The sequence below is a fragment of the Hippocampus comes genome, unplaced genomic scaffold (genome assembly GCF_001891065.2).
Source record: "Hippocampus comes isolate QL1 unplaced genomic scaffold, H_comes_QL1_v1.1 scaffold352, whole genome shotgun sequence".
Classification (NCBI taxonomy): Eukaryota; Metazoa; Chordata; class Actinopteri; order Syngnathiformes; family Syngnathidae; genus Hippocampus; species Hippocampus comes.
This window is the reverse complement of record NW_017804847.1, coordinates 203,883-226,225: the sequence shown is the minus strand read 5'-3', so window position 1 is coordinate 226,225 and position 22,343 is coordinate 203,883. Positions and strand designations below refer to the sequence as shown.

At 42.5% G+C, this 22,343-nt stretch overlaps 1 protein-coding gene and 1 long non-coding RNA gene across 4 annotated transcripts in view; both read right to left on the bottom strand.

Moving 5' to 3' along the window:
• LOC109520132 (uncharacterized) overlaps nucleotides 1-12,147 on the bottom strand; it is a 35,262-nt gene extending 23,115 nt beyond the window's left edge. For 2 of the 3 annotated variants that reach the window (XM_019877116.1, XM_019877125.1), the window contains exons 1-2: nucleotides 11,777-12,147; nucleotides 1,035-1,747 (exon numbers count right to left, since the gene is read on the bottom strand). In XM_019877116.1, the coding sequence (XP_019732675.1) occupies nucleotides 1,035-1,747; nucleotides 11,777-11,855 (792 nt within the window). In that variant the 5' untranslated portion in view covers nucleotides 11,856-12,147. The remainder of the gene's footprint in view (nucleotides 1-1,034; nucleotides 1,748-11,776) is intronic. The other variant, XM_019877130.1, reaches the window with a different exon arrangement.
• LOC109520151 (uncharacterized) lies at nucleotides 7,197-7,500 on the bottom strand. Its single transcript, XR_002169122.1, has 2 exons — nucleotides 7,396-7,500; nucleotides 7,197-7,308 (listed from the first exon to the last, which is right to left on the bottom strand). It is a non-coding gene; the product is annotated as an uncharacterized LOC109520151 (long non-coding RNA).
• Nucleotides 12,148-22,343: the final 10,196 nt, after the last annotated feature.

Here is a 22,343-nt window from a genome sequence, read left to right as displayed (position 1 = left end):
GCCAGCCACAGGACGCTTCGTAGTCCTCGATGGCCATAGTTAGCTCTCAAAGGCTAAAAACCTTACGCTAACTGGAACGCTTCTCTCTCATTAGCGCTCCAGTTAGCGTAAGGTTGTTATCATGTTTTTAGCATGATAACAAGTAAAGCATTCGAGGAAACGTTCGTTTATTTGAATGTCCGTCGAGCCACTGGAGCGCTAATGAGAGAGAAGCGCTCCAGTTAGCGTAAGGTTTTTAGCCTTCGAGAGCTAACTATGGCCATCGAGGACTACGAAGCGTCCCGTGGCTCGACGGACATTCAAATAAACGAACGTTTCCTCAAATGCTTTACTTGTTATCATGCTAAAAACAGCCACAGGACGCTAACTAGAGCGCTAATGAGAGAGAAGCGCTCCAGTTAGCGTAAGGTTTTTAGCCTTCGAGAGCTAATTATGGCAATCGAAGCGTCCCGTGGCATGCCAGGGAGTATTTGTTATTGTTAGATTCAGACGAGGATGGACGTTGCATTGCTAAAATGGCTACAAAACGGACCTTTGGGTGTCAAGCAGCTAAGACAAGAAGAGCTCTGATTCTGGAAGAGAGGGTAAAAGTGATCAAAATGAAAGACGGAGCAAGCAAAATAAAAGACATTATCCAAGAAATTGATGTAAGTGAAAGTGAATGCTGATTGTAAATTTTGCAATTTCTTTCCCTTTTTTTCTTTCTACACTGACAATATGAAGTGTCAAATAAGTGTGTGCTCATACTTATGCACTATTGGAATAAAAATAGAGTACACATACGTTTGTGTGTGCGTGTACACATACGTTTGTGTGTGTGGGTGTGCTTACATCTGAGATCAAATTTGCTACAGTGAAAAACCCCTTGTGAAAAATTTCTTGCTGCAAACATGATTTCGTTGTAGAGGAGTTTCACTGTACTTACGGATGGATGTGTGTGTGTGTGCATGCGTGCGTGCGTGTGTTGTGATCTGATGTTTGTATTTGTATCATTCCAGGATGAACAACTGTACACTGAAAGACAGTCAACTCACCTCACTTAGTATGCAGCATTTGTCCACGTACTTGACAAAGTTGTCACAGGTGCCACTCCCTTTTAAAGACCCCAAGTCACTGTCTGCCTTGTTATTATAGGTTTCCGATAATGATGGGTTCCCAGCCTTGGAGTTTTTTGCCTTCTGGAGCTTATCAATAATCTCCTCCTCACCCTCAGGGTTTACTGGCGGTGAACTATACTGATCCGTTTCCAGATCCTCACAAGTTTGCACTTCAGTTCTTGAGGGCGAAGAGCTGATCTCAGCCTCTGGCCGTGAAATATCAGAGTTCTGCTGATGTTTTGTTTGCTCATCAGAGTGTGTTGATGGGTACGAGTTTAAATTAGATGAGTCGCAGGATGACTCACGACTGTGGACAGCAAAGTTCTGGTCGGAGCCTGTCGGACTGGATGGAGCGTTACCACTTGATAACTCCACTCCAGAGTCCTCTGACTCAAACTTGTCCAACCTTGTCAACTGAGAACCTGAGAAAATGCCCGACAGGTCGTCTGCATTGGTGTAGGTTTGACGCTGTCCTGGCTTGTCATCAGCGGGGAAATCCACAAAAGAGTCTTTGGAGTGGTGTGAGATCTCATCAGAGTGGGTGGAGGGGAAGTTGTCCACCTCTGCAAGCCTGTCATGGAAGTTGCCAAATCGCTTAATTTTTGTCAGCACAACTGCACTCTCCAGTACTGAGTCTCGGGCCTCTTTGCCTGCAAAGGAGTAAAGAATAAAATGTTTATTTAAATTGCAAGAACTGAAAAAAGTCTCTCGATAATGGCATCATAGAGTTCTCCATACAGTTATGAATACAGTACTGAAGTAAGAATAATTATATTGTGTTGTTTTTCCATGTTTAAAGATGTTTCGCAATAGCTTTGTAACCAGCGATGTCGCTATATAATCAGCGATGTCGCAATATAATCAGCGATGTCACAATATAATCAGCGATGTCACAGTCTTTGTATAAACAGCAATGTCATGTGATGTTGAGCAATGTCATTTGTTAAGAACAAAGGTAGCGTGGCGTCAGGCACGCTTAGACTATAAAAGGAGAGATTCGGATACTGAGAGTCTAGAGCCAGTAGAGTCTAGAGTCCGGAGTTCGCAGAGTCCAGAGTCTGCTAAGGGTTGCGTACGGACGCCCAGCTGGTATGGAAGCTCGCTCTACCTGGGGTGTTGGCTCTCCATCCTATTGACGCACGGTAAGGGCTGGATACTATTCTAAGAGCTTGATACACTGATATTTGCTTGTTTGACATATTCTGTGGCGCTAATAAACGTGCAATTTGTTAGTAGCAGATTTGTCTCTTGTGCTATTGAATGATTGTGTGACATATTCTGTGGCGCTAATAAACGTGCAATTTGTTAGTAGCAGATTTGTCTCTTGTGTTTCATTTCTGAGTGCCTATCTCCAACGAACCTATTCTAAATTTGATACTGAGCCAGGGCGAGGTATCAGAAATGTTTTAAAACAAGTACAAAGTGAGACACATAGGAAATTAAGTCAAATGCCCAAGTTGCACATGTAGTGATGATGGCTGAGGTGAGGACAAAGTATAAAATGAGGGGCATCTTGAGCAAATCTTCCCACCCTCTCCACGACAAGCGGCCGCATTCCAACCAGGACCATAACTGAGTGTTTCAGGCAGTCCTTTGTGTTCACAACCACTAAACATAACAATAGCTTTGCGGGCCACTACACATTTCACCACTACCTTCAACTAAACAACACCTGTCAACCATAGACTGAATGCTATTTTTAATCTACTGCTAACTGAGGTGGCTGGTGGGGTTTTTGCCAGGAGGCGAGATCTATAAAAGTATATATTGATATTATTTATCGAATATATACATCCATCAATACATCCATTTTCTGATCCACTTATCCTCACAAGGGTCGCAAGGTGTGTTGGAGCCTATCCCAGCTGTCTTCGGGCAGTAGACGGGGGACACCCTGAACTGGTCCGCGCCCACACTCACACCTAGGGACAATTTAGAATGTTCTATGTTTCGAATGTTTATATATCTTTGTGTCATTGTTGTAGGCCTATTGATTTCTAAGCTGCTATTTGTTCATATAGTTAATGCCGACTGAGCTGGGCCGCAGTTTCATACAACACCGTGTCAATTCCAGAAATGCAATCCTGCTAATGCCTAAAGCATTGTGTGTGTGAAAAGAAATGTTCATATCTACTTTTTTTTGTGTGTGTGTCAGGCAGCCACACCACTTTGTTTACCTTCAAAATGTATAAATCTGACAATAATGTCAGTGCCTCACCAGCCATGAATCTCACCGCACGTCACGGACTTCAACAACAGGGCAGATTGTGAGACTTCCTACAGGGTGAATTTGAGATCCCGCCAAGGCAAATATGAGATTAAAAGTTCTTTGAAGTGGTAAATCTGACGTTTTTATCCTCTCTGAAGGGAACTTTGGAGGAGGGAGACTTGAAGAGAAATGGAGCACATAAGCTTTTTTTACACTTCCTTTTCAAGACCAAGTCTAAAATGTAGGCTAGAGTGGGAGTGGGGCAAAGGGCCTGCAGACACAACACTAGATGGGAATGTTATGTTGTTATTCAGCTTTATTGTGTAAATGGTATACTGTACAAGCCCCCTTATTTCCACCGAGTAGTGGAGTTAATTCGATTTTTTTTGCCACTCTCAAGATGGGGGGATAGTATTTGGACTCTTTTATTGTCATTAAGGCATTACCCAAATTCATGTGTCTGATTTTCAAAGCATCACATTTTGACTGTGACACTGAAGCCATGGATTGCTCATATTCTCGTCGTATGACACTGAAGCCATACTACTAGAATGTGAGCCATCCATCCACTGTCTCTAAGCCCCTTGCACTCTTCAGGGTTGCAGGTGAGTAGGCGCCCATTCGTATTATTCATATGCATACTGATGCAATTAAAACAGTCTGAGTCAGAAGAGGGTTGAACGTTCGAAACGATTCTGTGCTAAATTGAACTGCATCCCGTGGTGGAAATGAGCACAATGGGGAGGGCGTTATTGTTTAACAGAGCTGAATAAACATCTGTGGCAAAGTGATAACTGACATGGAAGGTAGAAAAGACAGGACACCAATGACACAGCACAGTTAAGCTGTGTCATTGGTGGTGCCAAGTGGCTTAATCTACGCCGCAACTGTCTTTGGTCAAGAAGTATACTGAGGTTTAGTTAAGTAGAAATCAAGAGTATTGCTGACAACAGGGTGTCTCTGTGTGATGTCTTTGTTCGTAATATGCTTCGTGGCTGTTGATGTGCAACTGAATAATCTGCAGAAATGTCCAAATGGTGGAAAGCTGGCATCAGCGGAATCCCCCCACGAAAACAGCTTGTTTTGATTTCCAACCTAATCTGTCAGCAAAACAGCCACCTATCTACATCTCCTCCAAATATGCCACTGTTCTGATAACCTTATTGTTGAATAGCCGTCACTCTGCCAAAATACTGATAGTGTAGTGTTTTGGCCATATCAGTTTCCAAAGGCTCGCTTCCTCTTTTAGGCTGTTTTATTTTCACCTCTGTTGAACTCAAACATCCATCCATCCACGTGAATAAGTATAATTCTTTACCGCTTGCCTATGATTCCTTTTATTTCCACCTGGGGAACCAAATTCATCAATTAATCATTAGCAACAAAAAACACAATAACTTATCGGTGTATTGAAAGTCTACAATAGTTTGTTATTGTAGAAGACAAAACACCCAAACTTACACTGGGGGGGTTGTTTTTTTAACAATAGTACTGTACATTGCGATGATGATTTTCCTTATGTAAGCCAGTTTCATTGCATGCAGTGATCAATGCAGATCTGGTTTACAAGATGTAAAAAAAAAAAAAACACCAGTCTCACGATAAACGACACCTTTAGTCTTTCACTAAATCAACCGAGTCCTCAGAAGGAAAGACCAAGTCTGAGGATTTTGTTCTTGAGCTATCTACCCCCGAAAACAGAGCCTCAGGGGACTGATAATCGAATCCTAAACCTTAAAGTAGACGACCAAATTCCATTTGAAAAGTGCCGTGCACCACTGGGAACACAATATATGGCTGATGAGGAAAACTTGCAGTAAAAGAACAATTAAAACGGAATGCATTTGTGTCACGCTTTGCTGCCAAAGTCAAATAATAAACTGGCATTTTGGAAACCACACATTGCCCCATGAAACTCAACACTCAACCCAGAGGGAAAATCCTGCTTTTCCCCTCTCAGACCAACAATAATGTGAGGTGGCACTTCAAGAATGGTAAATTGGAGCAAGAGGAGGACTTTTTCCCAGACAAGTGGTGAAAATAAGATGCCTTTCTTGTTCTTTTATCACTGGAGCCCGTCCTTCTGAAAATGAAATATTTCCACCCCTAGAACAAGGTTGGAGTGCCAAACTTAACATGAGGCAGAATTTGGGCCAAGATTCAGCACTCACATACTTTCTTTCATATCACTTTAGGTGTGTAAACAGTACTGCACATACCATGTGATTCTGTATTCTCCTGTCAGATCATATTTAACACTGGGGTTTATTTTCAGTGTAATCATCGATAGGAACTCCGGATATGATATGGTGTCTGTATTTGTAAATATTCAGTGAACATATAGTTTCATCTGTCTTACTGGTAATTAGAAGAACACCTGGTTACCTTAAATTATACGCCTTATACGAGCAGCGTCATCTTGACAGGTGTTGCTCTGATTCCACGCAACACAAATGAGTCTTGCACACTGCCTTGCAATTGTCTTCAATGACTGACTCGGTCTATTACCTGCCTCTTGACTAAGACCCACAACTTACTCTATAATTGCAAATAGGTCATCCTCCCAAACATGACGCTATTGCTTCTTATCTTCTAAAAAAAATGTTCACATCATTTCCCGCCAGATAAATATTGCATTCCACACAACATTGGTCTTGTGATTCACGCGAGTGCCCTCCAAAGTGCTCAGGGCTAGACAGGTGTTATAGGAGAGTGGTAGGAATGCCTTGCCTGAAGCTGGTACACTCTTCCAACAAAGCATTTCAACTGCATGAGAGGATGAAGGCAAAAAATAGTCAACGGGTTTTGAAGTCACGAAAAACAGAGCTTTTTTTTTTTTTTTTTTTTTTTGTAGGTTTCACATGCACAATAAAGGGCATTCCAGAAGTGGAGGACGTTTTACGTCCCACACATCAATTTTTAACCAATCCAAATCCGAAATACTAAAACATGCAGTTTCTGAGTACATTTACTGTTCCTGAGACAAAAAAAGAGAAAAGAATGCTTGACAATAGTTTTAAAAATACCAAATACTGTACTGCCCCGAAATGCCATTTTTCTTTTGTCCCATCACCCCCAATGACCACATTTGATCTCAAAACAGTTAAAACGAAATTTGATTTCTTTTTTGGGGGATATTATTTGCTTCATTGCTGTTTCTTGTAACTGTGGGACCATTTGATTTAATAAAGATCCATCCATCCATCCATTTTCTATTCCGTATATGCTCACAACCATACCCGGAGAAAACCCACACAGGTACAGGGAGAACATGCAACTCCATATAAGAAGGCCGGAGCCGGAATCGAACCCTGCACCTCGGCATTGTGAGGCCGACGCGTGAGCCAGTTAACCACCGTGCCACCACTTTAATAAACATCCATCCATCCATTTTCTAATCCGCTTATCCTCACACGGGCGTGCTGGAGCGTATTCTGGCTGTCTTCAGGCAGTACGCAGGGTACACCCTGAACTGATTGCCAGCCAATCGCAGGGCACACAGAGACGAGCAACCATCCACGCTCACACTCACACCCACACCTAGGCAAAATTTAGAGCAGGGGTGGCCAACCAGTCAGAGACTAAGAGGCAATTTTTTTACTGTGTTACTGCAAAGAGCTACAACCTTCTTTAAAAGGGAGCGGCACCTGTGACAACTTTGTCAAGTACGTGGACAAATGATGCATACTAAATGAGGTGAGTTGACTGTCTTTCAGTCAACTCACACACACACACACACACACACGCACATACACACACACACACACTTTTATGCCCAAAAATCGACTTTTGAAGCGACCAACTGCCCACGATCGACCCAATTGCGCGTGTGCAAGCGCACACACACGCACATACACACACGCACACGCATATACACACACACACTTTTATGCCCAAAGATCGACTTTTGAAGCGACCAACTGCCCACGATCGACCCAATTGCGCATGTGCAAGCGCACACACACGCACATACACACACGCACACGCACATACACACACACACTTTTATGCCCAAAGATCGACTTTCGAAGCGACCAACTTCCCACGATCGACCCAATCGCGCATGTGCGAGCACACGCACGCACGCACGCACGCACGCACGCGGGTGCCCAATCATGCACTCGCGCCCATATGCACGCACGCCACGATGAGCAACAGGCCGGAATGGCCTGAACATGAACGAAAGTTAAAGACACAAACACACAAATCTTTTTTTTTTCCCCCACCCATTTCCTCCTCCTACCCCTTGCGGTCGACTTGGGACCAGTCCGCTGGCTCTCGGTCGATTCTGATCGACGTATTGGGCACCCCTGCCTTAAAATCAGAGGTAATTCGCTGACTAGCTTAGCACTTAGCGCCGTGGTTTGTGCATGAGCGGTGATTCAGTCATCTGATTGGTTGCGCTCTATGTCAATCAAATAACGGTACAGTACTGATGATAGGTTGACCTAATGCGTTGCTGTGTATTTAGCGCCTTTGTTTGAATGGCAGCGCCACTGCCGAAGTGTTTTCGACAATTGTCGTGTGAAAGCCCGGGAGCCGCATTGAACCAGCCAAAGAGCCGCATGTGGCTCGCGAGCTGCGGGTTGGCCACCCCTGATTTAGAGTGTTCCATTAACCTTGTTATTGTTATTGTTAATTAATTATTAATTATTAATTTTATTAAGCATGCAAACTCCACAAAGGAGAAGGCCGGAGCCGGAATCAAACCCTGCACCTCTGCACTGTGAGGTCGACGTGCTAACCACTGGACCATCGGGCCACCCCCATTGTCAGTGTTAATTTAATTCATGGTGCAAGTGAGAAAAAGCAGCGGCACACTACTATCATCTACTGTATATTCCTCCCAGTCACGGGAGTCACTTCCCACCTCCTCACTTGTTTCTCAACACATGGGCTTGTTTTCAGCTCAACTCAGTTTTCCACTATTTTCAAGACTGGGGTGTCGTCAAACTCAAGGATGATACCCAGACTCGCCGTCTTTATCAAAATGCCTCCCCGCTCCCAACTCGACAGTGGCTTATCAAAAACATTGGGATAAGAAAAGAATGTTTCAGAGTCCTGTAACTTTGTTCAATGTGAGGACTGGTCCCACTGAAATGTTACAGTTTGATTGTCAATCCCTCAGAATAACCCTGAAATGCATATGCCTTAAAAAAAAATAAAATAAAAAATCATACAGACGCTCCCCAGCTTACGAACGAGATACGTTCCGAACGATCGTTCATAAGGTGAATTCGTTCATAAGTTGCTTCAGTGCTATATTTTGTATGGAATGTTTGTTTTAGGCTTATATAAGTATGTTTACTTGCTAATGATCATCGATTGCATCGGCACTGCACCTTTCACGTGTTCCATTATGCGATCTTTCTGTTTATAAATGGTACCGATGGTCGAACGATTCATGTTGTATGCACGTGCAACGCTCACCATTTTCTCACCCGCATCAAGCTTCTTTATTATTGCCACTTTCATTTGAAATGAAATGGCTTGCCTCTTCTTTACACTTCCACTCTCACTAGAAGCCTTTCGCTTTTCACCAACCATATTGAATAATGGATGCACGAGATATTTAACAACTGGGCAGAGGAAGCCGGATTCGGGGTGGATGCTGGGCGAGCTCTCACAGCGCCTCACGTCGGTATTAGCGGCGGAAAGAAGCACTACAGTACCTGTACTCGGAAAAAGGCGCGCAATACAAAATCTAACTTTTTCTTTTCTTTTTCGACATACCCATAAAAATGTTCGTATGTACCGTTGTTCGTAACTCGAATGCTCGTAAATCGGGGAGCGTCTGTATGTATATGTATGTATGTGTAGATGTATATGTATATATAAATGTGTGTGTGTGTGTGTGTGTGTGTGTGTGTGTGTGTGTGTGTGTGTGTGTGTGTGTGTGTGTGTACGTACGTACACTCCAAACTGTTGTAATTCCTACACCGGCCACCTGTTTTGGCTGTAAATACCCTCAAATTAAAAGGTGTGAAACACCAGAAAGTCTGCAGTTAAATCTTTGATTTCAAATCCATTCTGGTGGAATTGTATCTGTGTCGCTATATCTGTGGACTTCACTGTACTTGCCACTTTGCAGCGCTTTGCAGAACATGCTGCGTGGTGTCTCATGCTCAAGCATTGAGGTACTTTCTGGGCAGGTTTATTCATGATGCAAGCCAAGCATTATAGTTCATAAGGGCATGACATGCTATTTTTTTTCAATTGGCCCATTGTCAAAAGTTTTAACGGGTGCTGAAATAACTTTCTGGCATCCTTTGCTGGTGGACAACACTACCACATACAGACGCTCCCCAGCTTACGAACGAGATACGTTCCGAACGATCGTTCGTAAGGTGAATTCGTTCCTAAGTTGCTTCAGTGCTATATTTTGTATGGAATGTTTGTTTTAGGCTTATATAAGTATGTTTACTTGCTAATGATCATCGATTGCATCGGCACTGCACCTTTCACGTGTTCCATTATGCGATCTTTCTGTTTATAAATGGTACCGATGGTCGAACGATTCATGTTGTATGCACGTGCAACGCTCACCATTTTCTCACCCGCATCAAGCTTCTTTATTATTGCCACTTTCATTTGAAATGAAATGGCTTGCCTCTTCTTTACACTTCCACTCTCACTAGAAGCCTTTCGCTTTTCACCAACCATATTGAATAATGGATGCACGAGATATTTAACAACTGGGCAGAGGAAGCCGGATTCGGGGTGGATGCTGGGCGAGCTCTCACAGCGCCTCACGTCGGTATTAGCAGCGGAAAGAAACACTACACCTGTACTGTACTCGGAAAAAGGCGCGCAATACAAAATCTTAACTTTTTCTTTTCTTTTTCGACATACCCGTAAAAATTTTCGTATGTACCGTTGTTCGTAACTCGGATGTTCGTAAGTCGGGGAGCGTCTGTATATGGAGAAATACACTGTGGATACAAATGCGTTTCCTATTTGAATGCATACAGTTACACCAACTGCAACAAAGACAAAAGATTCATTATTATTCTTGTTTAAGGGCAGTTGATCAACTCATTGACCATTTCGACTCAACATCAGAAATGTCTTGTAGAGTATTATAGTTTCAACCGTAATAGAGAGAGGCAAAGTTGCTGTTCTCGAGCTCATAACCCAGTTTCATTCCTGACTTCAGCAGCTTTAAAATGATAACAAGGGTTCACGAAAAATCTCTAGCTCAGAGCCGCTCCCCGCTGCACTGCACACAATGGAAGTGGTACACTGACAATGGCCCACACAATCCTCGAAAAATTTAGACTAAAACTCAAAGTAATATAGTGAACAATGAAAAAAAAGAATGGCAGCTGCAAAAAGAGATTGGTCTTCACGCAACAAAATGGAAAGATTCTTGGCAGGTGTGGGCTCTCATACAGTAAATGAGCTGAAAGCGATATCCAAGTGAGGCTTGTACATGGAATGTGCCGCAACCTGACACTAGGATTAGAACGAAAAAAATATGGAACTACTACACAATGTAGTCTTTGCAAATCATCTAATACTGCTCCCTGGCCCCTGCACGCTTTGAAAGTTTCGTCTATTTTATATTGGGGAGATGAAACATGACTAGTGATTTCTAATGTTGTTCAGTGCTTGGTGCATGTCAAAACAGGCAATTGTTGGCACTTTGTAATGATACTTTACTCAATGATAAAGTGGCAACATGTCAGATGTTTTGCTTCTCCCTCCGAAAATTATAGGAAGCAAACTTGGCTTCACAAAACTTGTGCCCCCCGCAAAAAAAAAAAAGAAACAATATCAACTGGAAGTCCACATGTCATGAAATATCTAAAATACTGTAAATAGAAAAGCTGCATCTGTCTCGGGTTATTTGGAGGGAATATTTACTGACTCACGTTATCACACTCACCAGTAACACTTCAAGATCAGTTTTTACTTTTTTTTTTCCACATAGTCTGACCCCAATATTTGAACCCTTTCATGCACCGTGTAACCTGATGACATGATAAGCTGCCCACTGTAGTAACCGCTGTCCCTGAAAGGGTTAAAACAAAATTTGGGGTTGACAGAAATACTCTGAAGTTGCAGAAGCTGTTCTTCCCTGAGCCAGTGATAACTGTAGTAAATTAAAAAATGAGAACTGTCATCAACAACATGACCAGTACAAATACTACATGAACATGTGAGTCAAGCGGTTCATGTTTATATCTGAAAATGATGTCAGTTAGCAACTGTGCTCTTTAGACACGACATCAGGCATCAGAAATAAGCCAGGATTATTGTTCACTTGTCAAAATGGACTGACGCATTCCAACACTGATCCTATGTGCAGATGTGAAAGAATTGATTCTGATTGTCTGTCAAAGAATTTCATCAGCGCTTGCGATGAGAATGTCTGTTCGTTTTAGCACGACACACAATGTCCAACCAAAACACCTTGAGGCCTTACAACAACGATCATGACAACACAACAGGCAAAAGTCAACTGTACCTTTCCTCCAAGGAGCCAGCATGGACAATGACTTCTGCCAACTAATAATCAGCCCACTCTTTTTCCTATTTACGCTCATGTTGTCACTGTCAGTGTATAGAAACGTAACCTTGTCACTTAATTTTGAAGTAAAAAAAAAAAAAGTTCCTCAAAGATTCCTTATGTTGTCAAGGTTTTTTTTTTCCTGCCTCAAAATAGAAGAAAAAGTTGTTGATGGTCTTTGACAGCATTTCCTGTGTCCTTGTATAGGGTCATGATTCCCATGTCCGAGCGTATGTGGATGTTTTCAGGTCCTCCAGCTGATGGAAATAAAACGGGGGGGCAGGCTCCAACAGGAGAAGTTGAATTCATGAGAGAAAGAGGAAGAGGAGGACTGGCACACTGCCGAAGGGAGTGAGATAGTGGAGAAAGAGGAATGCAGCAAAGAGCAAGTGACAAGAGGTGGAGGAGGAGTCACAATGGAGGCTTTTAGGCCAAAAAGACATACATCTAAAATGAAGCAGGAAATTAATACTGGCTGCATCAATGCTTACCTTGGAGGCCTGGAAAATACTTTCCACTCCTAACTTAGGATGGCGATTGACACTCATACTCATTCAAACGTGCGAGCTGTGAAACAAACGTGGTCACAATTATGATCATGCGACAATTACTAGCTTTTGGTTTTTTGTTTGTTTGTTTTGTTTTGTTGGGGTTTTTTTTTGCGACCGCAAACCAAAAAAATAAAACCTTTTACAAACAGATGAAAAGTATGCTGTGATTTCAGAGAGCATTTTTAGAAATAGATTCAAGCATTGTGCCTTTTTAAAGTAGGAGTACAGAATGTTTCATTCACTGTCACTAATGCGAATATTGACATCCGAGATAGAAGTCAAAGAACAGATCTGCGCCAACGTGGAAGAACAAACGTGATTGTATTTCCTTAATATCTTTTATTTTCTTTCATTTAATATGTAAGTCTTTAGTTTCTCTATTCTTGCTGCAGACTGAAAACATTTGGGTTTGCCATAAAAAGAGGAACATAAGTCATCAATGTTTCAGCTTTTATTTCCAGGTATTTCCATCTGGATGTGACACACAAGTACCTGTGAGTGCGGGCAAAAGTGCACAACTCGCACTGCCTGAGCAGTGGAGTCAAATGGCTTTCCTGCGTGGCCTCTTTTGGCTCTGGTCATTTTGTCAAGGTTCGGTGGGGTGTACTGGAGCAAAGGCATTTGAACCGACAGTAAGTGCAGAGAAGCAGGGAAGGTAGGACTGCAGGCAAAACTCAAATGTTTATTCACCAAAGGCGGACAAGCAAGCGTGTTGGCGAACCAGAAACAAAATGACATTTCAAAGTCGAAGCAAAACTTCAAGAAACAAGGAGTACGAGAAACATGCTCATCACGTTTGATGACAACAGCAGAGAAAGACGACACTGAAACAACCGACTGATCGGACTACCTCTGTTTTAGCATTCTGAGAACCGTCATGAAGAGTTTTGGGTTTCACTTGGCTGAATCAACACAATTCAGCTAATAATTAGATACTAAAAGCTGGCCTTGTCAAATAAAGCGATAGCTATCAAACAACGTTTGACACCAAGTGCAGTACAACTAAAAAAAAAAAAAAGCAAAGGTAACTTCATGCACAGTTTGAACATCAACACTGAGTTTAAATACATGAAAAGATAATGACTTTCAATCAATGTTTTATGTGAAATAGAAATAAATTACCGTATTTTCTGGATGATTCGTCACATTTTTTTCCCATAGTTTGGCTGGGAGTGCGATTTATACTCTGGAGTGATTTATGTGTGAAATTATTAACACATTATTAGATCATTCACGTTATCTTCATATTAAACCGTAAGAAGGCGCTCTAGGCCTGTGTTGATAAATCGACGATGAGTCTGACGTAAACGACGTTGAAGAGGAAGCGCCGCATTTTTACCTCCGGAGTTGGCGGAGTTGTTTAAAAGTGACACAGAGGATGAGGATTTCATTGGATTTAGTGATTTGGAGTGATACTGATGGTTTGGTAAACTTGTTTGCATGTTCTTTATGCAATAGTTTTCTGAATAACTCTTAATATGTTACGTGAACATACCAGGCACGTTCTCAGTTCATTATTTATGCGTCATGTAACGTTCGCATATCGTACACTTATTCAGCCAGTTCTCTATTTTATTTTTATTTCTCATTTCCTTTCAATATGACATGTCTGTTCTTGGTGTTGGACTTTATCAAATACATTTCCCTCAAAAATACCACTTATACTCCAGTGTGACTTATATATGTTTTTTTTCTTCTTTATGTATTTTATAGCTAGTGCGACATATACTCTGGAGCAATTTATATTCTGGAAAATATGGTACAAATACGCAGTGATTCTTTCACATACATCTCGAGAGAACCCACGTACCAATAGCAGCACTCGTAACACACTTTGAGAAAGACTGAATGAGAGCATTGATTGATGTACATAACATTTGAATCTGCTTTGCCCTCCCCTATTGCCAGTCAGTAAAATCATTGGTCTTTCTGTGGTTCCACCAGGGGAAGATCAGAGAGAGATTTTTAACAAGTATATGGCCCAATCCGCACCTCCTCGCCATCCATATGACTGCTCTGTTAAATTCCTTCTCGGCACCACACGCTGCTCTAGAAAACTGCAAAGTGTCTTCCAACCGAAAAGGGATGCCTTGGTTGAGTGCATCTCCACCTCCTTAGCAGCAGGACACATTTGACCATTCCCCTCTCAGTTGGGGGCTGGTTGTTTTGGAGATAAGCTAAATGTAACTGTAGAATGTCTCATAGCGCAATAATAAGGCTCCATAGAATTTGGATGCGTTCTCATGAGGCCGCAATACTCCAGGTACATACATTATTCCATTGAACATCAGTACAGTTCAGACAGCTTACAATGCTTACCTAATTATGCACTCCAATGTGACGTAATGAATTGGGTTGTGTTCTGTTACTTTTTGGGCAATAATGGATAGAAGGGCCTGGGGCAGGGGCATCGTTAGGCCCACTTTAGAGGGGCTGAAGCCTTCCTAGAATGTTCTTAAGCCCCCCTATTTGCCCATGTCTTCTGTGGAAAACATCCAACCATCCATTTTCTGATCCGCTTATCCTCAGAAGGTTCGCGAGGCGTGCTGGAGCCTATCCCAGCTGTCTTCCGGCAGTAGGCGGGGTACACCCTGAACTGGTTGCCAGCCAATTGCAGGGCACACATAGACAAACAACTATCTGTGCTCACACTCACACTTAGGGTCAATTTAGAGGGTTCCATTAATATTAACCTACCATGTATGTTTTTGGAATGTTGGAGGAAATCAGGGTACCCGGTACGAGCATTTAGGGGACAATTTAATCACATATATATTTAAGATGGCGGCGCGGGCACCTGCAGCGGCTCCTCTTGTTGTCTGTTGTCTGTTTAAGAGGGAGGAAATTTCATCTGTGCTGTATGTTACACATTTTTTTTTATATATATATATATATATATATATATATATATATGTATATATATATATATATATGTATATATATATATATATATATGTATATATATATATATATGTATAGTCGCCGTCCATCATGTTTGATGGTGATGCTTGCTCCAAGGGAGAGGAGGATGGGGGTTCAGCGACACTGTCGCTGGTGCCACTTCTCGTGAGCATAGAGTCCGATCCTTGAGCTGCAGACCCGCCAGCAGATGGAACAAGGGAACCCGGATACCAGGGGGGTACCAGCCGCCCGCTGGTGTTGTTGAATGCGTCTCTCAGTTCGTCTCTCTTGGTTGTTTTGGTGTATTCGAGAGACTGTAGTGGCACAAGTGATCTGCCAGGTTGGTCTGTTGAGTGCCAGAGTTTCAAGCTGCGTGGTGTTGATGTTGACTCACTTTCGGAGGTCCCTGGTGTAGTCCTTGAGGCGCCGCTTTTGCCCCCCAGCAGAGCGCTTTGCACCTCTCAGTTGGCCATACGCAGGAAGTGGTTGGGCAAGCGAATGGTGTGTCCAATCCACCGAAGTTGATTCTTTGCCACGGTCGCTTCCATGCAGATGGAATTGGTGCTCTTCTGGATGTCTGTATGGGGAACTCAATCTTCCCAGGACAGGCCAAGGATCTTCTGCGGGCAGTGGATGTGGAAGGCCTCCAGGGTAGTAATGTGTCGCCGGTATGGGGTCCATGACTCTGCCCCGTAGAGGAGAGTGGAGAGACATACTGCGTTGTACACGGCAATATTGATGCTGATCTTCAGGTTTCGGTTTTCCGAAACCTGAAGATCAAGGTCGCCTACGCCAAGGTCGCCTACGCAGCAGATGAGGCTTGAGAAAAGAGAAAAGATGAGGCTTTATTGATACAGGTATGCACTTCAGTGTCAAGGGAGCAGTTTGAGGACAAAGGTAGGTGAAGTGATCCACTATGTTTTGTGGAATGCCATTAATGTGAAAGCTGGGGGATGTGGGAATTGGGTTCGCGAGTTGGAATCTGACCTCAGTTTTTTTAATGTTGATCTAAAGTCCAAAGGATTGGTACAGACTGGAAATGGTGTTGAGAGCGTGCTGCACAAAGTCTGAGCTGTGAGCTAGTACAGCGCAGTCATCTCAAGCTCACGGATCCGACAGATTTTTGTCTTTGTGTGGGCCTGGAGCCATCTGATGTTGAAGAGGTTTCCATCTCGGCGGTACTCCACATGGACACCATCTTCATGTCCCATGCCACGGTGGAAGATCCACGTGATGGCGGAGAGGAGGATGTAAAAAAAGCACTGGAGCCAAGACACAGCCCTTATGTATATATATATATATATATATATATATATACACACACACACACACACACACACACACACACACGACACTCATGTGTGCGCGCACATGAGGGTCATTCAATAATGGAGGTGAATTTTTTAGTATCAGGACTTCTAATACAGATAGAAGCTTTCTTTTTTTTTTTTTGTCAATGTAGTCTCCCAGCACTGTCGTACACTTTTCCCATCTGTGCACAAGCTTGCATATCCCCTCAGCACAACACGTTTGACTTCATCGTCAGTTTCAAACTTGGCTCCTCTTGTGTCCGATTTTAAGGGACCAAACAGGTGAAAGTCTGAAGGGGCAAAGTCTGGGCTATAAAGGGGATGGGGGAGCAGTTCCCAGCCCAGCTCGTTGATGGTCTGCACCGTTTGGGCTGCTGCGTGAGGCCTTGCGTTGTCATGATGCAAGAAGACTCCTTCTGTCTGATGACCCCTGCGTTTGTTCTCTCAGTCTTTCTTGACCTGCCTCAGAAGTTCACAGTAGTTGGCATCAAGTTGTTTTCCAGATGGTAAGAGTCCAGCAAAATGCTTAATTACATCTTCTTGCAGCGGAAGTCATCTCATGACACTGATGACTATTATACTCTAACTACTGCTACAGATATATGTTCAATTTAGTCTTTCCATCTTATGGTTACATTAAGGAGATAAAGACACATTAAATACAGAAGAATGTTGTCATTTTTCATCATAGCGGTAGTAGGTGGTGCATATATCAAGTAACAATGAAAAAAAACCCTCTCATCCATGAGTATTCAAGCGCCCAAGGCGTTCTGAAGTGATTCCATTATGTAACGTGTTATGCTAAGCAGCACACACCAGAACGAAAACATGGACTGTAGGGGAACAGATCAAAATATGCATTTTGTGTCTTTGAACCTGGCCTTCAAATGTTCATGGAGCTCTGGAGAGTATGTGAATGATTGTTTGTCTTGGCGTGCCAATAAAAGAACTAAAGCGAGCGAGAGGTCATCACTCTAAAATAGCCCTCAGTTCTGTTGAAGTAATTCCTCTTGAGTTTAGAAAATAACCTCATGTGGGTTGGATCTGGAATCAGCCAAACTACAACATATACAGTATGTCCTATGATTGAGAGCATTATGAATTAAATTATGGGAACTATAAGACACAATTTTGTCATATTACCTAGTTTTGTTCATATCTCTAAACAGTAGCAGGCGGTGAGTTTTTTACCTGGGCATTCTGTGGGGATTTAAGTGACCTAATCGACCTCTTCATAACAGCGTTCACATTGCAAAATAATGTCCAAAAATGCGATATAACTTTGTATGGCATTAAAAAAGAAAAAAATAATAATTCACCTTTTGTAACCCACTCAAGTGAACCACTTCACTTGTTTTATTATATTGCCTGCAGTAGCAGTTTTTGTCCAGCAGAGAGTAGAACTAACTAACGTCTTCTCAGTCAGTGAGTAAGAGAAAGATTCGATACGTTAGCGAGAGTTACGGATTGAGGAGATGCTTGACGCAAGAAGAGTAAAACAGACGGTGAAGGGGCTTCCAGTACATGTATAGCGTCTTAAGATGTCCTGCTGCTCCGTAAAATCTTGCCAAATGTTCTACAATAAACTGAACTACATACTCAACACTTGAAGTGTACTGGAGGGTCACTGAAAATATTCTCATGGCATCTGAGCTGCAAGCAGGGTAAAGGACACAGCAGAAGATTTCATTCCCACAGATGAGAGGCTTCGTGGAGAAACTACATCGAATGTTACCGCAATGGCAATGGGAAAAGCTAACGGGAGCTCTGATGAAAATGCTAATCCCCAGTCCATTCTTGACAAGTGAGGAGGGACAATTTATAATGGCAACTTAAGTGCCATTCCAACCCATTTCTTAAAAGAAGCCACAAACTCTTTCGAGATCAAAAATCAAAGATCGATTTTCTTTTCCTTTTTTCTTTTTCTTTTTGCTGCAGATCCCACATTGAGCCGGGTGGCCCATTCTGAGCAAAAATCAACGCGTCAGCCATAATTGGATGAGACCATCGTAGTAACCATAAAATCTCCGAATTATATTCATAAAACAGAATTACAATGACATGATAATACAATCTGAAGCAATGGTTGAATATTAATCCAATGAATCTTGATGATGCATCTCCAAGGAGCAAGTGAACGAAGCACGCCTCACTTTGCCACATTCAGTATGGTTGTCTGTGTACTGGATATGCACTGGAAATATTGACGGTAATACCCGCCAGTAGTCGCAAAGAGTGCCATTCAAGACTATTAACAGGGAGCTTACAGTAGCATCAAAAATATGGAGCAAAGTAAGTACTTTCGGTGAGGAACAGTAATAATTGCCCCACCCCTGATGCATGTCTTGTGCCCCACTTACGGCTGAGGTCGAGCAACAGGTCTGAACATCACAGACTATCAAACTGAACCAATCAGAGGACGGCAAAATGCCAACGTCACTTTGAGCCTACGCCTGGGCGCAGGTGAATCTAAATTCTGATTGTTTCAAAAAAGATAAAAATTGGATAAAATAAGCCATTTTAACGGTTTGTGTATTCGATGCCAGTCTTTGGGATTCTGAAGGTCTTGGGCAACATGGAGAAGGTGACACCTGATTGGACAAAACAAAATATTCAGGCACAAACGACTGGAAGCTGCATTGCTATGACACCAGCCATCCATCCATTCGTTATCCAAACCGCTTATCCTAACGAGCGGCACAGGCACGCTGGAGCCTATCGCATCCGTCTTCGGGTAGTAGACGGTGTACACCCTGAACTGGTGGCCAGTCAATCGCAGTAACTATGACACATGCTATCAAATTAATGTTCAAGCCAGCAGAAGGGTCTTTCAAACCCGAACTGCACGCAATTGCCTCTAAACAAGATGAACCACAAGATGTTTACTGTGACGAAACAGGCGCAAACAATATGCATTCGTCACAAAGTATTCACAGAAAAGACCAATGCAAATTTCTGTCAAATGAGGGATTTTTGTTGTAACTGATTTTCTGATGCTTCCCCTCTCACGTTTAGAGTGGTAAAGTGAAAAAGGCAACATCCGTGATCGTATCTGCCAACTGGAGGAAGAGTCATTTCCTCAGGAGTGGTCTCTGACAATTACTGGATGCACATAAAAGGCCTTGAGGTTACTGGCCCAAGAATAACCCCATTTAGTGCAATTTACTGCTGGGGGTGGAGGGTCAGGCTGAAAGGTTGTGAAAAAATGTTTGATGCATCGACTCCACCTCACTCTGTTTGCCATCGTATTTACTTGACGCATGATTCACATTTTTTCCACATCTCACTTACGTAAGTTAATGGTCATCATGCACACACACAGCGTCATACTTTTAATAAGCTGAATGAAATGAAAAGCTTTCAATGCTAAGAGAAAATGAGTAGAAACTCCAGCATGTGATATGCGGCAAGTAATCAACTTCAGTTTTTTGTTTGTTTGTTTTTTGGGTGTTTTTTCAGATTCAGCAAGAAATTTTGACATTTTTGCATAGATTAGGTGAGCGTTATTAACAAGCTGAAATGCTGCACAAATATCTTCATGCTTAATAATATACTAATCGCTTGACAACTCAAAGTAGATAGAGGCCATAGCACCGACACAAATCAGCAAACGGGAGTGACATTCAACCCTCGGGAGAAAAAAAAAAAGAGAAAACCCTGTGTGCAGTGGCAGATGGAGGCTCAGTACAGAACCCTGTTGCACCCCCTTGTGGACAAAACAAAAAAGAAATACGTCATATTTAATGCACTGCCTGTTGCTGAGCTAATCTGGAAATCAAGCAACCATGTGCTCTGAAAATCCTGAGTCACGCAAATTAATTTTTAAAATGTCATGGTCAATAACAATACACTAATAAGTGCAGCATTAGACCACAATTTGCCTGATGACACTGGCCAAATTTCAATTTGGGTGTCTTTCAAAGTAACTGTTTCTGTTCAAGTCATATTTTGCATAATTATTTACAGATTTCAAACTATTGTCGACCCACCATCATGAAATATTTATTGGTAACAAAAAGGGAATATGTTGCAATTTGTTTTCAGGGTGGCATATATGCACAAATTGCCACCGGAAAACTACAATATAATATCTAAGCTCCTATTTGCAGTTCATCAATATAATACCACAGTTCGGAAGTCATGGATTTAATTTATGTAATATCAGACTAAGTATTCAGCCAAATCAGATACAGTTAGAGAATAATCATCTTTGTAAATCACTTATCAAATTTCATTCTTAAAGGTCACTACATAATGAAAGTCATACTGTAACAGCAATTTTATAAACAAAAATTAAATAAACGTGTAACATTGTTTCATTGTACTTTCATAGTTTATTGGTGTAGTACCCTTCGCACTTGTGCAAGGGGTCAGAGCAGAATCCGGCTCGCCGGCACTTACGGGGCCCCTCATAAGCAAGCAAACAGTCACAGTTGAGGAGCGGTGAGCATGCCTGGCTGGAATCTGCCAGATTTGTCCAATGTTGCATCCACTCTTTGGTGCTTTCATTTAATTCCCAGCCCCATTCAATGGGATCTGCAGTCTCGGGAGATTTAGAGAGGGACCGATTCCAGACAAAGGCTGCAGTCAGCACACTTAGCATAGCAGAATAAAAAGTGCTGGGTCATGGGGATTGAGCACAAGGATTTAAGACCATCGGTGAATGTGGGTTTCTTCATTCGCTCAGTCTGCACTGCATTTCAGCAACACAATTCTTACCCTTAGGAAAGTCTTAATGAGATCAGTCTATGCTGTCCAGAGGCTAAAAGTAACCTCTTAAAACTGCACAGTCTTTTTGTCAATTGCAAACATCAGTGAATCAAAATCAGAATAGCTTTATTGTCATTGTATGTCACAACGAAATTAGGAGTGCATCTCCATCAAGCGCATCAAAAAAAAAAACAGTTAACAATAAATCAGGACGAAACAGTAACTACGCAAAAACAAAGCAGCAATAGGTTTTCTAAAATTGTGTTTTATGTAAAGTGCACACCAGTGGCAGAGGAGTGCAATAATCCCTGGTAAAAGAAGAATAAAATCCTGAATTTAATATTGTACTGTTATTTTAAGTGAGTGTTCAATGTCGTGATGAAGGAAAAAAAACAAAACTTTCTTTGAATCTGTATGTGTGGGATCTGACAGACCTGTATGGCATTTCTGAGGGAAGTAATAGAAAATGTCTGTGAGCGGGTTTGAGGAGTGAATTATCCTATTTGCTCCGCTGAGATAGCGGGATGAGGCGATGTTTTGCAGTGAGGACAGAGAGCAGCCAATGGTCTTTTCTGCAGAGCAGATTAGTCTCCACAGTGACTTCTTCTTTGCCTCAGTTCAACAATAGCCCCGTTCACACGGCAACGTTTGGTCCGATGCTGCGCTGAAGCAAAGCCAGTCGAGCGTTCACACGTGCACGTTTGCTCCGACGTAGCTCCACTAAAGAGCTTATACCGAAACAAATTTGATCCACCTCAGGGAGGTGGTTTAAAAATTTGCTCCAGAGCAAATGCTCGTTTGCGACGCTACGCCGGAACAAATGTGCACGTGTGAATGCAGCTGGGTTAAATTTGCTCCAGCGCAAATGCTCGCTTGCAGGGGAGTGGCCTCGCTACGCTCGCTACCAGATGCACGGAATCCGACCCCGGTCGACAGTGACGAGGGGGCCAGCGACACAGATGAAGCCCGGCCGTGCACCCCCGTTCCCGGTAAAAGTGTCGGCGATTTAAGCGGTGAAGACAGCGCTCACGATCAAGAAGAGAATCGAGCCCG